The 16929-nt window shown below is 54.4% G+C and overlaps 1 protein-coding gene across 3 annotated transcripts in view; it reads left to right on the top strand.

Moving 5' to 3' along the window:
- The first annotated feature begins 688 nt into the window (after positions 1-688).
- The window catches only part of Taf4 (TATA-box binding protein associated factor 4), a 63646-nt gene continuing 47405 nt past the window's right edge, over positions 689-16929 (top strand). For 2 of the 3 annotated variants that reach the window (XM_075963286.1, XM_075963285.1), the window contains exon 1: positions 689-1961. In XM_075963286.1, coding sequence (XP_075819401.1) covers positions 743-1961 — 1219 coding nt within the window. In that variant the 5' untranslated portion in view covers positions 689-742. The remainder of the gene's footprint in view (positions 1962-16929) is intronic. The other variant, XM_075963287.1, reaches the window with a different exon arrangement.

Here is a 16929-nt window from a genome sequence, read left to right as displayed (position 1 = left end):
GCTTTAAAAAAAAAAAAAACTCAGAAAGGGGTGAAACAGTAACTAAAATACTCCCACGGTTTGCTTGCAAACATCGGTGTAGAGGATTTATTACCCCCCTCCCCCACAAAAAAACAAAGTAAATACAGAACAAATCGGCTTCCGGAGGTTCAGCTTTGCTCGGGGTGCTCGCTGTCCTCGTCCCCACGGCTGTAAGTCAGAGGAGCAGACCGTGGCGCCCGCGGCGCCCTCCGCACACCGCTAGCCGCACAGAAAGCGCCTTCGTGCCAGGACTCCCGCTCTTCGCTGACCGCCCCGGCCTCGGGAGCGCCTCGTCGCCGCCTTCACAGCCTGCCCTGGCCGCAGCCATTTTGGAACAGCGCAGACAAAGGGCGAGCCCCGCCGCCGCGACCCACCGGGCGCTTCGCCACCGCCCGCTCTCCGGGCCCGGTAGCCAATCCCACCCGCGCCGGAGAAGCCGACCGGCACCCAGCGGCTCGCCCGCTCCCCGGCCTCTGGCGCTCGCTGCCATTGGCCGCGTCTTTTAACAGCCGGCCGCAGCCAATCAGCGGGCGCTGGGGGCGCGGGCGGGGGCGGCGCGTGCCGCCGCGCCTGCGCGTTGCGCCGCCCCTCCCCCGCCCTGCGCGCCGCGCCCCCGCCCGCCCCGCGCACCGCCCCCCGCCCGCCCCGCGCCCCGCTGGAACCTCCTCCTGCCCAGGCGCGCTCGGCCGAGCGGCGGCGGCGGCGGCGGCGAGGAGGAAAGATGGCGGCGGGCTCGGATCTGCTGGACGAGGTCTTCTTCAACAGCGAGGTGGACGAGAAAGTGGTGAGCGATCTGGTGGGCTCGCTCGAGTCGCAGCTGGCGGCCAGCGCGGCCCACCACCACCACCTCGCGCCGCGCACGCCCGAGCTGCGGGCCGCGGCCGCCGGCGCGCTCGGGAACCATGTTGTGAGCGGCAGCCCGGCCGGAGCCGCGGGCGCAGGGCCGGCCGCCTCCGCCGAGGGCGCGCCCGCAGCGGCGCCGGAGCCGCCCCCCGCAGGTAGAGCGCGGCCGGCGGGTGGGGGCCCGCGGCACCCGGGCTCCGGCTCACCGCGCCGCTTGCTTGTCCCCGCAGGGCCCGCGCCGGCGCCCGCCAAGCTGAGGCCGCCGCCCGAGGCCAGCGCGGGGCCCTGCCCGGCCGCCGCCGCCACCGCCGCCGCCGCCGCCGCGGGGCCCGATCCCGCCGCCGCCGTCGCCGCCGCCGCCCCGCCCGCCGGCCCCGGCGCCTCCAAGCCCGGCCCGCCTGGCCCGCCCGGCCCCGGCGCCGCGCAAACTTTGAATGGGAGCGCCGCGCCGCCCACCGCGCCGCACGCCGCACCTGCTGTCAGCCCGGTCAACAACGGGCCCGCGCCGCCGCCCGCCGCCGGCTCTGTCATCCAGGCGGCCCCCGCGCCCGCGCCCGCCGCGCCCTCGCCTCCCGCCGCGCCCGCGCCCGCCGCGCCCCCGCCGCCCGCGCCCCCAGCGCCCGCCGCGCCAGCCCGGCCGCCCGGGCACCCCGCCGCGCCCGCGCCCCCCGTGTCACCCGCCGCCGCCGCCGCCGCGCAGAACGGGGCCGCTCCTGCCCCCGCCGCGGCCTCCGGGGGCGCCGCGGGGCTGGGCCAGCCGGGCGCGGGCGCGCAGGGGGCCAAGGCCGAGGCCCCCAAGCCCGTGCCCGGGACCGGACCGGCGGCGGCGGCGGCGGCGGCGGCGGGGGTCGCGGCCGGGGGCGCGGCGGGTGGCGTGCTGCTCGGGCCCGCCATGCCGGGCGCGCTGCCGGGGCCTGCGCCCGGGACCCCCGCGGGGCTGGCAAAGGGCGCGGCCGCGGCGACCCCCAGTCTGCCTCGGACGCCGGCTGCCACCACTGGCGCTATTCGGGCCACGCTGACGCCCACCGTACTGGCCCCGCGCCTGCCGCAGCCGCCTCAGAACCCGACCAACATCCAGAACTTCCAGCTGCCCCCAGGTGAGTGGCAGCGCGCGACGGGAGGCGAGGGCGGGTGCACCGGGCGGCCCAGGCGTTCCAGGAAGTTCTGGGTTGCATCCTGGGGCCCTGCCCTGGCCAGGCTGGCTTGCGAGGCCGGGGGGCAGCCTCTGCCCAGGTGACCTGCCAGTCTTGAGAGCTTCCCAGTGCTGGAGTGCCCAGAGCCCTCGGGGAACTCTGGTGCCCCGTTTCCTCTGGGGTGCCAGGGGCTACCGTCGTGTGCCTGAGGGACCCCTCTCTCCTCCCTCAGGCGGGGTCAAGAGAGGGTGACCTCCTCCTGGGCAGGCTGATGAAGTCTGGGTGTAAGGCATGGACTTTCCCCTTGCTGCCAGGGAGGTTGATTAGGTGGGAGCAGAGAGTGGGTCAGTGGTCATCAGTGCCTTAAGGGGCTCTGGGTGCTTTTGTTGTTGCCGCTCCTGGAGGTCAGCAGGACGCTCGGTGCGCAGGGGTCTGCAGATGCAGGTGATCATCGCGCTGTGGGTGCTCAGGCACAGAAACTGTCTTAGCGTTTGCAGGTTGGTCCCGTGGGTTCGATGAGGGACTCCCTGCCAGGCTCGCAGACTGTTTTTGTTTGGGAGTCCTCTGTTGGAGTGTCCCCACTGAACCCTGGGCTGGAGCGAAGCGAGCCCCCGAGCGCTCCTCCTGTGTTAATAGTGACATGTGCAGCGGTAGTAGCAGCGCCGCCCGCCGCGGTGGCAGTAGTAGAGAATTAGGAAACATGCTGCCGCCGTGTCCTCGCTGTTTTCTGAAAAGTGCTGTGGGTCACTTTGAAAGAGCTGCAGCGTCTTGAGAATCGAAGTTTGCTGTGGAAGTCTGTGAGGATCAGGAAGGCTCATCACAGGCCCCCAGGGATGCGGGACCTCCAAGTGTTTCTGAGGTTGCAGGGGCTCCCATGTTCTGAGGAGGCTCTCTGACAGAGGAACCGGGGCTGCAACTGTCTCTTGCCACACATCTGGGGTTTACTGCACGGTGTGAATGAAGGTCTTGTTCTTTATGTTCATTCTGACCTCTGAGTGGAAAATACAGCTGACATTTATAGTTTAAGATTCAGTTTGTAGTTGTAATCTACTATGCGAAATGCCGTAATACTTGGTACCTTTGTATTGGAGTTCTTTCCAGGGGTCCTTCCACAATGCCTTCCCACGGCTAGGATGTCCTCATGCTGCCCTTTTACCAGGAAAGCTCACGTGGTCAGGTGCCCATGGCATCCTTCCGTGGCTATCTTGGCTCACCCTGGTTCCTTTGCTTTTGAGTACCATGTAGTGAAGCCCTTCTTCCAGGGAGAAGGAAGGTATCATTTGAAAAGGGCATTTGCTGCTGTCTCCATCATAACTGCTTGGTTTCCTGGTCGGGTTCAGGGTTGATGTGTTTGAGCAGAAGGTAACTCCTTGGGGAAAAATGTAAACGTGCCTGTTACTTGCGCTCCTCTGCACTCTGTATCAGCCCCCATGCTTGTGTTGGGGAGTGGACGGTGCCTGTTGACACCTGGGTGGAAACACCCCGAGCTCTGCTTCAAAGCTGCTGCCTGCTTTCCGGAAAAGAGAAGGCTCGTAGCCATCTTCTGCACCCTCTGACTTCTGCTGCTCTCTTGATAAGGAATGCTGATTGATTACCTTAGTTTAAAAACACCCAAAGCGAAGCTAATGTCTGGTGGTTAAAACTACCACCGGTGCTAGAAAGTCAGGTTTTCTTCAAACAGTATAGGGAGCCACAGTTAGAGGATGTAAACATTCTGGTTTAGAACTTTTTCTGAAGTTCTTTCTTCATAGACATCTTTCATAGTAAAACATATTCAAAAAAATAAGTGAAAGTAAGTTCTAATAAAACTCCTGTTTAGCCAATAACAGTCTTGGGGGAGGGCAGGTTTCAAAGCTACACATAGGTGTCAAGTGGAATAGCATGCCATTGGCAGTTGAATGGAGTGTGAAAGGGGCTGAGTCCCGCCCAGTGCCCTCTTGATAGAGGTCACGCTGGGCAAGGGGAGGGACACAGGTTTCAACTGAGGTCTCTGAGGTCACGTCTTCACCGGTCAGCAGGAACTTCTAATAAGCATGTTGAACTTGTCCTTACACACTGAGTCCTGACCTTGCTTGTCAGTATAGTTCTGTAAAGGGGCTGGGATGTTACTGTGATTGTGATCTGCTGGTTTGCCGGTGCTAGAGTCTAAGCTTGATCACAGTGAGAGAGGTTTAGAGAGCTCCCATGAATGCTGGTTGAACGCTGCTGCACACCTCAGGAGCCAGTGGAGGCAAGTCACAGTGTGATTACAGCTGGAGAAGGAGCAGGTGAGATTACCTCAGAGTTAGTGTGTGCTTTGGTGGCTTTGGAAGATCTGGGTTGAGGATGCTGTCTTGCAGGCTGCTTTAGCGTTTTTTCTTCGTGTGTTAGAATTTGTTCGCATGTCGCTAAAGCGTGGGTTCTTGGTCTAGGAGAGGACATTCCTTCCATTGGCCGGGATGCTGTGGCTGGCGCTGTGGGTAGGACATGTCAGTGCTGGTTCCCACGTGTGGTGTGTGGTGGCTGGGTGATGTGCGGAGAAGGGAAGCCTGCTGCTGGCTGGCTGCGCTTGTACCTCCCTGAGCTGGGGGGGCTGATTCCCAGACTCCCCAAGGATGGAGAGCTGTCTGGGAATTACAGTGCTGGGCTTTTGGAAGCCAACTTTGGCAGCAGCAGCCTAAAGGGATGTTGTTGGAATTTTAGCTTTTCTTACTTGAGGTCACAGTCACTGTCTTATGGAGGCTCAATCTGTCCGACTGTAAAGTGAGGTTGGCTGCTTTGTGAAGAGAATGAGACACAGGCACAGCTGGTCTTTCTTCCTGGGGTCCTGGTCCTTTCCCTGTTTCAAGGATGGTGTTGCTGTCGAAGTAGCAAAGTCTTTGTGAGGTTAGTTTTATTGGAATGGAAATTCTTATCCAGGGTGGCTGAGAAGTTTGGGCAGGGCTGTCTTGTTCCCAGTGATAATCACAGGTGGACCATGCAGGGATGGCTACCGCTAGCTTATCCACATGCTACCTCAGAGGACCTCAGCAGGGGGCTTGATTTAGGTCAAACCTAGTTTGTAGAGGAGTAGGGGGGAAGAGAGGAGGGGGAGGACCATTCTGGTAACCATGAAGGATAGAGTGGGGCAGCTGGGCGTCACAAATCCCTCAGACTCCTGTGCCCCTTGCAAGACTGGGCTCTGTTTCCTGCCTGGTGCTGTTCACTGCTGGCCTGTCATCTCTGGGCAGTGTGGTAATGGGATGGATGATTGACATCTACAGGGGCCTGTGAACACTCTCAGGATGGTGGTCTCTAACACTTCATGCTGTATTTAGAAGGCTCTGTGCTTGAGGATAACCCATCTTACCTCTTTGATTTTGGTTCTCACGAGGCAGGGTCTCTTATTAGATTACTGGGACTTGTTCTATAATGCATGTTGGCCTTGAACTTGAGTTCCTTCTGTCCCAGCTGCCTGGATGCTACTGTATGCCTCCCTACTTGGCTTATTTTTTTCTGGTACTTGCGCTGCCACTTTTGGGCCAGAGCCCTGTATTCTAGGGCTGCTAGGAAAGGAACCCTGGCCTGGGTAGATGTGAATGACCCTGCAGGAGGCCAGGCCACTGGGAATGCTGGAGGAGGCTGCCTCTTAAACCTCTTCACAATTGCACCAGAGATGCCATTGGATCAGAGCCATGCCCACCTTAATCTGGGCTGAATGGAGGGCATGGTGGGGTAGTGGGACTTTCCGCACCTTTGAAGTGAAATGGAAGTCGGGGTGCTCTGGGGATGCTCTCAAAGTCTGCCTTGGTGTGATTATGCGTGCGCTTTCCTCCATTTATGCTATAAATTTGGAAACAGCTTTTATAAATAGCAGGTTATATCTGAGTTGATCAAGTCATAATAGCTGTTTTTGCAGATCTTGAAGCAAAGAAAGATGTGAAGCTCAGTAGAAACCGCCTGAGGTCTGCGGCAGCTTGTGAAGTTTGGAGAAGCAGCCTCAGCTGGCCTGACCTGGGAGGGGACCTTTCCGTAGGAGGTCTGGGTGACCTGGGTGTTTGTGTTGTGAGTGCAGTTTGACTCTTTGAGAGCATTGTGCTTGGCAGGGTTGCTCTGTGAGACAGACCAGGCACTACAAGGTTGCGTCTAAGTATTAGGAGTTTTGTTTTATGGTAGGGTTGTGAAAGTTTTGGTTTATATATATTTTTTAAAATATTTTTACCAAGGACTTAAAGCTTAAGAATCTGTAAGTGATAAGGTTGCCCACAGTTAGGATCCTACCTAGCATCCTCCCTGCCTTGCTCTTTTGTTACCCTGCTTGCCCAGGTGCCTTGTTGCTGCTGTATGGGGCCACAGAGCCAGATTCAGCCCTGCTGCTTGTTTCATGCTCAAGTTGGTAGGAACCTTGTGCAGGAGGAGCTGCTTGGAGCTCAGACCCTTGTGCCTCTCTGAGAGTCTGTGAAGCTATGAAGAACCTTGTCCTTCCTGAAGCTTTAACTGTGTTCTTACTGTGTGTGCCGTGGTGTGTGTGGGTGCGTGCGCTACAGCACACATGTGAAGAGTAGACTATAGTGGGTCCTTCCCACCAAACTCAGGATTCTGGGCTTGCTTAGCACAGCAAGTGCCTTTCCTCACTCTGGGACCCCTTTCTCTATCTCTGTGTGTGGTAGGGCTGCTCTGAGAAAGGTTCTTTTTTTTTTTTAAATATTTATTTATTTATTATGTATACAATATTCTGTCTGTGTGTATATCTGCAGGTCAGAAGAGGGCACCAGACCTCATTTCAGATGGTTGTGAGCCACCATGTGGTTGCTGGGAATTGAACTCAGGACCTTTGGAAGAGCAGGCAATGCTCTTAACCACTTGAGCCATCTCTCCAGCCCCCTGAGAAAGGTTCTTAACTGTTTTCTTTGGCTCCCAGATTTTTGTTTGTTTGTTTGTTTTAGAGACAGGGTTTCTCTGTGTAGCTCTGGCTGTCCTGGTACTCATAGGAATTTGCCTCCCTCTGCCTCCTCAGTGCTGGCCCCCAGCCTTTTGAAGGGAGTAGTGCACACACAACCTCCGGGTGGTGGGTGATGTTGATGACCTAGGGTCTTTGAGTCACTGGTTCTGCGGGACTTCTTGTTCTTGTGACAGACTTGATGTCAGGCTTTCGAGTGACATTTTAGCAGTGAATCTGCTCTGTGGCTCTGAAAAGGTTAATTTGAGGTCTGAGGTCTAAGTTGATGCTGAGTGGATGAGCAGGAGATGAGCAGCCAAAAGAGTTGAGCCTCCCCTTTGAGGACTGCTGCCCAGAGCAGCCACAGGGCAGAGGCTGAGCATCTCTTGATCTGGCTGAGCATTTTGGAGAAGGTGCTGGCAGGGTGAAGGGTCCTTGGTTGGTGGCCTTTTACAGAGAGGTGAAGGAGAGGAGAAGAGAGAGTTTACTTTTCTGCTTTCTGTGTTAAAATACATTGGGGCAGTGGCTCAGGATGTTTTTTCCTCTGTGTGTATACTTGTTTATGTTTGCCTATGTGTGCACAGTATATGCCCTGCCCCTCAACCCCCCCTCAACCTCAACAAGGTTGCTCACTGAACCTAGAGCTTGCTAATTTGACCAGACTGACTGACCAGTAAAGCTAGCTAAGGGGTCCTCTTTTCTCTGCCCTACCAGCTCTGGAAATGCATCTGGAACAGCCATGCTTGGTTTGTGCTGGAGTGCTTTGGATTTCATGTAGGTCTTTGTGTTTGCACAATAAGCATCTTCCTGACTGAACAATCTCCCCAGCCCCCTTATTTTCCTCATGTGCGTGTGTGCGTGTACATGTGTGTGCGCATGTGCCCATGCATTCTCATACCTTGGTGTAGAGGCCCAAGGTCATACTTGGGAGGCATTTCTCAGGTGCTGACTGGAACTCCGCAAGTAGGATGGATTGGTTGGCCAGCAAACTCTTGGAACACAGTGTTACAAGTGCATGCATAGCTGGCTGCTGTGTGGGTACTAGAGCTTCACTAAGATCCTCCCACTTGTGCAGCAAACACTTCACCAACTGAGTTATCCCCGGCCCACAGGAGTAGTTTTTGAGAGATTTTGGGTCTTTCACAGGGCAGCCCTGACTTCATGTTTGTCCTGTAATCACAGGTAGGGCCTGTGGAAAGGAAGGTGGACAGGGTGAGCCTGCTCACCTGGACCTTGTGAAATGGCAGAGTGGGGCTTACTCAGTAATGCAGCGACTGTCTGAGAGGTGTTTAAAGGAAAGCCATCCTGGCTGACTTTTTTTTTTTTTTTTGGCAGGGTCTCCCCATGTAGCCAAGGCTGTCTCTTGACTTAGCATCCCAAGTGCTGTGGTTATGGTGTGTGTCACCGTATCTGACTGTTTTCTCCCCCTAGTATGATGTCACAGAGTCATTAGTATTTTCCAGCCTGCCTTTTCAGATTACAGGTTTGTATTCACTATAGGAAGTTTTGAAAGTAATGGGAAGAAAATGAAGTCTCTTGCCACTGCCCCTTACCTAGACTTGGCTGTCAGGGCTGACCGTTTCTGCCTTTTCTTTAGGTATTTCTGATTTTCATAAAGTTAGAGCTACCCCCGACCCTGCTGAGTGTGTGTGGCTAGCCTTGCCTTGCCCGTTTTCTGTGCACCTCAGTCTGTGAAGACCCTGTGCTGAGGTCCCCTGCCTACCCTTACTTGGAGATCTTCACATGCACCTGGGCGTCTGATGGGTTGAGCATCTTCTAGGCCGTGATACAGATTGCAGGGGGCTAGGCCAGTTTACACTTATAATCATTGTCCAAGTATAACTTCTCGGGAGTCGGTAACATCGTATAGGGCCTGTATAGTTTGATGGTACGTCTCTGACTCAGCTGGTATGGGTCTTGTTAGTGTGTATGGTGCTGGGGCAGTTTGGGTATTTTACTTAAGGCTCACTTTGCAGAACTGTACTTAAAAATACATGCTGGCTGGAGAGTATGCTGAGCTGGGTGCTGAGGGCCTACCTGGAGTCTCACAGCTACAGATCCTGCTCTTCTGGATTTCAGAGATATTTCTCACTGTGATGGGTACCTGTGGCTGAGGGGATGCTAGGCAGGGAGGGCCTTCCTGGGAAGCCGAAGTGAAGAGAAGGGTCAGCCATACATATCCTGTCCATGAAAAGACTGGGGGGCAGAGGCAGGGGTGTGGGGAGAGGGGGTAGGAGGTGAGGCTATGTTGATTTGGTCTTAGAATTGAGATTTTTCTCATCTGAAAGCAGCCATCAGGGTTTTATGTGGGGCAGTGACAGAATCAAAACTGAGTTTGTGGTCACTTTTGTGTCTGTGAGCTATGGAATACAAAGGTGCTGAGGGCTGGTCAGAGGGGGGGCATGGGTGGATGTTAATGGGGCTTGCTCATGGTCTCAACTCTGGGGATTGGTTAGGAGACCTTAGTGAGCCTGACATGGGAGCCATGGTTGTGTGTGTTCTCTGAGTGGAGTGTGCAGGGCTTGGGGTATGGGTTTGATGTGTTATTTCTGGGTAGGAACATTGGGTAGTGAACATAAAGCAGGAACCCAGCACTGGGGGAGCAGTAAGCATTTGAGAATTAGAGTATTGGATGACCCTTATGGTCATGACCGGAAGAGCTGTGGGCTCCTTCCAGGCATGCCCTGAAGTGGAGGCAGTGGCCTGCTCCTGGAGGCCAGTGGAGTCCCTGGAGTGGCTGGGAGGAAGACTGCTGGCAGGAGTGAAGAACCACCAACTGCGAGGAAAAGACAAAATGTAGCCACCGTGCTGGGACCTGCTATACTGTGTGTGTGGCTCATCCCAGCCAAGCTGCCTCAGCCTCTGTGCTGTGTGCTGTTGTGTAGACTTTCAGTCTGTGGCCTGACTCTGAGCCTTCAAAGTCCCATCATAAGAATTCCCCCCCCGTGAAGGTAGTGGGTATATAGGAAAATGGTCTGCCAGGGACCAGTGGCCGCTGCAGGGAAACTTGCACTGCAGTGTGTTGGCAGCTCGGGAGACCTGCATGTGACTTACTTAGATATCTGCTTTTGTGCTTTACACAGCTGTGTGCAAAGAGTGAGCATACTGGAATGTCTGCTTCTGCTGGGGAAAGTGCTCACTGTGCCTGCTTGGTGTAGACTCAGAGTGTTCTGTGACTTTGGCTTCTGCCATTCTGTGAGGGGACTGGTGGTCACTTTTCCACAAGACTTTGATTCGAGCTCCTTGAGTTCTCTTCCACCTTGCAGCTCCTGCTTGCCTGTAGCTGGTGCTCCCTGGCCAATGTCTGTGCTGTAGGATGTCATAGTCCTGCCAGCTGGAAGGGCAGCAGGCAGTGGACAGAGGCTCCCCCTTGTCCTAGGTCTTGTCCCAGAAGTGACACAGCTCTCTTTCTCTTAATTCTAGCTGGGAAAACTTGATAATTGGCTGTTTGTAACTGCAAAGAAGTTGGGGAGTTGAATCTGTGCAATGGAGAGGGAAGGGAGGTTTGAGGGACAAGGAGCAGGTCCTGAATGGGGCTGAGCCGGCAGAGGAGTGGGGCTGGGAGGAAGAAGAGACTGTCGCTGGGCTGCGGCTGAGAGCAGAGCTCTGTAAGGGATGGAGTGCTGTCAACCCAGAGACTCTGTCCGCAACCTTGCACGCACTTTGTCAGGATACTCCAGAGTTTTCTCTGCAGCTTCTGACAAGTGGGTGGAGCCGGTTTTGTGCCAGTTTGAATTTGCAGAGGAACTTGGTTCTCAGGGTGTGTGTGAAGCCTTAGGGTGATTCAGGCTCTGGTCCTGTGAGGGAGTTTTTCACCAGGATCTCATTACACGGAATGGTCCCAGGCATTCCTTGGCTTCTGACCTCTGACCTCTGTCTCTTGTAGTGGTCTTACCAGACTTTAAACTGGCTCTAGGACAGGGAGTAATATAACTTTCCCTCCTGTATCCTTTCTGTTGCCACAATGTTTATAAATCAGGAGGGACTATGTCTAGAGCCAAAGAGAGAGATGACCATGTCTTTCATTATGGGAATGCTTTGTAGGCCATAGTCCACTCTGTGGGTCCCTGAGGCTAGGTTAGGGTCAGTGCTGTCTCTGTGGGGTCCCTGAGGCTAGGTTAGGGTTGGTACTGTCTCTGTGGAGTCCCTGAGGCTAGGTTAGGGTCTGTACTATCTCTGTGGGGTCCCTGAGGCTAGGTTAGGGTTAGTGCTGTCTCTTTGGGGTCCCCGAGGCTAGGTTAGGATCAGTGCTGTCTCTGTGGGGCCCTGAGGCTAGGTTAGGATTGGTGTTGTTTCTGTGGGGTCCCTGAGGCTAGGGTAGGATTAGTGCTGTCTCTGTGAGTCCCTGAGGCTAGGTTAGGGTCAGTGCTGTCTCTGTGGGGTCCCTGAGGCTAGGTTAGGGTCTGTACTATCTCTGTGGGGTCCCTGAGGCTAGGTTAGTATCAGTGCTGTCTCTGGGGGGGTCCCTGAGGCTAGGTTAGGGTCAGTGCTGTCTCTGTGGGGTCCCTGAGGCTAGGTTAGGGTCAGTGCTGTCTCTTTGGGTCTCTGAGGCTAGGTCAGGGTTAGTGCTGTCTCTGTGGGGTCCCTGAGGCTAGGTTAGGGTTAGTGCTGTCTCTGTGGGGTCCTTGAGGCTAGGTTAGGGTCAGTGCTGTCTCTGTGGGGTCCCTGAGGCTAGGTTAGGGTTAGTGCTGTCTCTGTGGGGTCCCTGAGGCTAGGTTAGGGTCTGTACTATCTCTGTGGGGTCCCTGAGGCTAGGTTAGGGTTGGTACTGTCTCTGTGGAGTCCCTGAGGCTAGGTTAGGGTCAGTACTGTCTCTTTGGGGTCCCCGAGGCTAGGTTAGGGTCAGTGCTGTCTCTGGGGGTCTCTGAGGCTAGGTTAGGGTCAGTGCTGTCTCTGTGGGTCCCTGAGGCTAGGTTAGAGTCGGAGCTGTCTCGGCATCAGGGCCCTGAGAATCATCCTAGCATCCATCCTGGATCTTGGCATCATTGTTCTTTGACTTTCTTATCCCAGACCTGGTTCCTGGGCTGGGAAGACCACCCTGAAAAAGAAGAGCTACACCTCTTCTTGTCTACACGTGACCCTGGTATTGTGCATGTGAGTATTGTGGGTTGTGTATCAGTTGTGCATGGGACACATGTAGTACTGGGACATGTATGAACACCATTCTCAGGTGACAGAAATGCACTTGGACCAGGTCTGGTGGCACAGTCGCTAATCCCAGCTGCTAATCCCAGCTACTTGAAAGGCTGGTGTGGAAGGATGACGAGTTCAAGCCTGGTCTGGGCTGCAACATGGAGTTCAGGATGAGACCCTGAATGAAAATGTGTCTGCCCAGCGTGTGCAAGTCCTGCTTTCATTCCCTGGCAGTGGGCTGGGAAAGACCAAAAGCGTGTCCTGGTGTTGGCATAGACGGGGTGGCCCCACTTGTCATGGTTCCGTTTCTGTCAGTAGCATTGTGCCTGTTGACGGAACACTACCAGGGTGATGGGGATGAGGGTCACACCCACTCTGTCATCTTACTGTAGTTCTCTTGAGGAGACCTGGAGCTGGAGCTCTTCTGTGCCTTTTAACAATCTCCTGTTTCTGGTGGCCTGCTTGGTTTTGCCTGTGTTTGTAGCTGCCTCAGGGCCAGCAGGTGATGGTGCAGCAATCTTGGCAGGTGCGGTCCAGGCATGGGACAGTGTGCTGTTACAGGCATCCAATTGCTCCCCTTTGTGTCTCCCTCCCCAGTGTTGGGACAACTCTTTAGATGCTCTGAGCATGAGGTGTCCTTCCTCTGCCAGGTATCCAGTCCACCGAGGAAGCTCTGAGAGCTCCTGTTGCTTTTAGAGTGAAAGGCAGACTCTGAGCAGCCTGACCCCAGAGGTCAGCTTTGTGCTTGACAGACAGGAGCTTTTCCCATGCTTTCTTCATTGTCACTGGATCTGTTTGTCACTCAGAGCTAAGAGGCCCAGCTGAGCAGAGTCCCTGTGGGGTACCACCCCCAGATGTGTATTGCTCAAGCAAGCCCACACCTCTGAGACTGCCTGTTGGCTCAGTCCTGGTCTTGGTGTGGTCTTGTCCACTGAGCAGAAGCACCCATGCATTTGTACACCCTCAACATCTGGTGTGGGGCCCCATGTGACTGAGATGTCCCAGGTGTGATTCAGGGGGTCTCTAGGATGTGGTGTGACTTGACTGGTATAATTAGCATGAAAAGCCATCCAGGGAATGACATATATGCTGTTGGATCTCAAATGTGTAGATCTGCGTTGCTTACAGTCCCTGTTAACTTGGCTGGCTAGCTTTCGTTTATATCATTCCACGTTTGAATCAGGACCTGCATACTATCCTGTAGGAGAGCCATAACTGAGCCAGCACACAAGGTGAGCATGCATTACATTTCTTATGCTGGCCTGTGGTAGCTTCCCTTCCCTTCTGGACATGCTAACTGCCTCTTCAGTACATTCCTAGGCATGGGTACTTCATTTTAGGTTGATATTGTAGAGTTCTCTGTTTCCAGGGCTTTTGGGGACTCCATGGCTGTGTGATGTCTCTTGTATGTGGACAGTTTCTTCTGCCATAGTCATCTGTATTTTTGTCTGTGTTGAGTACTCTACCCGCCTCACAGGGCCTTGCTGTGTGATGCTGTGTAGCTTAGTGGCGGCCTTGTATCCTTGGGTATTGTCAGATTGTCTTTTATGTGTCCAGTGGTTGCTGTCCAGCAGTGAAGGTGGCCCTCTGGGAACAGGCTGTTTATTTACTGCCTGTGAATCTGGGAATGCAGGTTCTGAGTATCCAGCAGATACCAGGCGAGTCAGTTCAGGGGCAGGGGTTTCCAAAAGATGGTTGTGTGTGTGTGTGTGTCAAGACAGGGTTTTTCTAGCTGTCCTAGAACTTGCTTTGTAGACCAGACTGGTCTCAAATACACAGAAATCCCAAGTGCTGAGGTTAAAGGTGTGTGCCACCAATGCCCGGTGGTCCCACCTTTCTAATGTGTGATTTCTGAGGTGATTTGGTGTGGAGTGGGGAGCCAGCCGGACTCCTCATGAGGGTACCAAGGACTGAAGGACTGTCCTTGTGGCTGTGGTGATCACTAAGTGTGTATACAGGGAGACTGAGCCAGACAGTTAGAGGACCAGGGCAGTCAGGTGTTTGGCGTAGCCACTGGCACAGTTTTGGAGGTTGCTGGTGGGCAGTCCGACTTGTCTGCTTGTAGATGTGCTTCTCAGCACAGCAGAACTTCTGGGACGCTGCTGAGCCTCTGGCTACCAAGATCTGGGCCACCATCCTGTGACTTTGTGGGGCTAGTGTCTGTGTCTGCTTCCAGGCCAGTAGGTGCAAGAGTTCTTAGGAGTGTTCTCGAGTGAGTGGGCTGACAGCCATAGGCTGGGCAGTGAGTGTGAAAGGAGGGTCAGAGATTAGCTGAGCTGGATGCCTGCCAGCTGGGGCCTCATGGACACACAGCCAGGGCCCTCAAAGAGCCCAGGAAAAGACCTCTTACTAGGTCAGCCGTTGGGCTTCCTCCTGCACCTGCTCTCCGTGGAGGATGTGAGGATGCTGTGTGTCTGTGTGTGTTCTAGCTTGCTCACTGTCCTTTCTGGCATTGTCTCTATGGCAGTTCTTCCTTTTTGAGACTCATCTCCATGGCTCCAGAGAAGTTTCTTATTCTCAGATGTCTGTTACTCCCTTGTTCTGGTGCTTTCTCCCCCGGCCCAAGTCATCTAGCTGAGGTCCTCCCAACCTGAGTTCTTCCCTTGGTTCTTCCTTGCTTGGGTCCTCTTCATTCTCCTATTTGCTCCTTCATGGATCTGGATTCTTCCCACTTCCTCTCTTGGGTCGTTCCTTCAGGGTTCCCCCTCCTGTACTAGCAGGTCTCATGGTACACTGGGAAGAACTGCAGAATCACCTGCTAGGTATACAAGAGGCAGGACCAAGACAGGGGACTGAGAAGTTCAGGTTAGCAGTAACAAGATTCTGTGGGACCTGTGAGGTGGTCTAGGTCACTGGCACTGGAGTACAAGGCAGAGAGATCAGGTCCTCAAAAAGGACCACGGACAGCTCACAGAGATTTGCTCTGATTGCTGTTGTGCACTGCAACCAAGTGAGCAAGTGTGTGGTTTCCTTTTGAAGTTACTTTGTGCTTGTGACCACACTCAAGGTGCACCCCAGTCTTCATGTGACACAGGGGCTCATCTGTGTCTTCTCAGTGCGTAAATTATGCTCAGTGAAGTGGCTGTGGGCAGACAGGCGAGTGGCTGACTAAGCAAGATGGGGCCCACTTTTGGTGATGTGGAGGTCGATGGCCATAGCCTTCAGATTCAATGGTGTGATGTTGGACTGTGGCTAAAAATTGGGCCTGGCTGGGGTTTCATACTCAGTTCTGACATTACAAGAGGACAGAGGAGGAGCTAGTGGCCTTGCAGGTGGGGGCAGAGAAGGCCCAGGTAGCTGTCACTGCCCACAAGGTAGGCATTCAGATTCATTCTCAAGTAGTTGCTGGCAGCCACAGTTGGCTTAGAGACTCTGAGAGTGGTGGTGGATATGGAAGACGGGTGTATGGGACATTGTGCATGGAGACACCACAGTAGAAAATAGGAGTCTTTGGATGGTGCTGGCTGACAGCTGAGGGGTGTGGAGCCAGGATTGGTACCACAATAAACCTGAAAACTAATTCAGGAGAGAGGTGTCCTTAAATGGGATGTGTCTTCCACATAAAGACCTTGGGAGATGGTGTTCTAGAGCAGGTTTCACAAGAGTAGATGAGCTTCTCTGGGAGAAGCAGGGTCTTGTGGGAAGTGGCCAGGTTCAGGGCTAGTGCTGGAGGGGCCTGTTGGTGGCACTTCAATGGGTTTGTTTTACAGGGCCCCAAGGGGCTCAGTTTCACAGGCAAGGGCCTATCCAAGCTCTCATAGCCATATGAGAATGGTTTCTAGGACACTGACAAGCACATCTAGGGTACGTGAGCCACTTGAGCTGTACATGAGCCTAGGGGTTTTAAAGTAGTTTTTGTGCCACATCAGAATCTTTGTGTTGGTGCTCAGGCAAGCAGGTGCTCTATCTAGGTAAGGAAGTACAGCAGAGGAAGCTGGCTCAACTCTCTGCCCCTTGGGTGCTCCAGGTTACATTGATCATCGATTGCTAGCAGACTAGGTTTGCAGTTGGAAAGGAACCCCTCTCAAGGTGGGGATAGGCACCTTGTGTGTTGGTTAGGGCAGTGAACCTGGGAGGAAGAGTGGCCTGAAGCAGCCATTGATGAGAGACTCCCTTGGAACATAATCTCCAGTGGAGCCCCCTCTGTGTGTCCTCTGAGGAACTCCAGGTACTTACAAAATTGGTTGTTGATTTCTGCGACTGTGCCATTTTAGTGTAGCTGAAACTTGATACTGAACATGTGGAAACCAGGATGGCCTTTGTCGTGGCAGAGCCTGGTTGTTCCCAAGTGGACTGAAGCACCTTGGGTTTGTGGCTGGAGCTCTGAGTTGAAGCGGGGAGGGGCTGCCTGTCACTGTCTTGTGTAGGTGTCCTTTCTGCTAGAGCCACCCCTGTTGTGTGGGACACCTGAGTGTGATCTTTCTTCTTAGAGTGTAGGAGGAAGTACACTCTAAGCTCACCTCTGGGGTGAGCTGGCCTTCTCCCTCCTAATGCCTGGAAGGGACCTTGGTGACATTCCCAGAGGAGGAGGTTTCCAGAAGGATGCAGTGCAGTACAGGGGCGCTGTGGGCCTCAGGGGCATGGGAAGACTGTCTGGGCTGAGGAAGGGCCTTAGGACAAAGTAATGTCAGAAACAGGAAGGATCAGTAAGTGTGACTTCAAAATTAAAAGAAAGCAAGGTGGGTGCAGAGGTTAGAACACTTTACAAAGACTTCTGTAGTTTAGTGTGCAGCGACAAGCAGCTCTTACACAAAAGAAGCCCAGTGTGTGAAGAGACATTTTCATCACTCCGTCTAACTACCCCAGTGGGACAAGAGACTGTCCGTATGCGTAGCAGCCATCCCAGCTCCTCCTGCGCAGTCAGAGATGAGGAGGATAAAGGTGTTCACCATGCACTACAGT

The sequence above is a fragment of the Microtus pennsylvanicus genome, chromosome 2 (genome assembly GCF_037038515.1).
Source record: "Microtus pennsylvanicus isolate mMicPen1 chromosome 2, mMicPen1.hap1, whole genome shotgun sequence".
Classification (NCBI taxonomy): Eukaryota; Metazoa; Chordata; class Mammalia; order Rodentia; family Cricetidae; genus Microtus; species Microtus pennsylvanicus.
The sequence above is the reverse complement of the archived record's forward strand: the minus strand, read 5'-3'. Positions and strand labels throughout refer to the sequence as shown.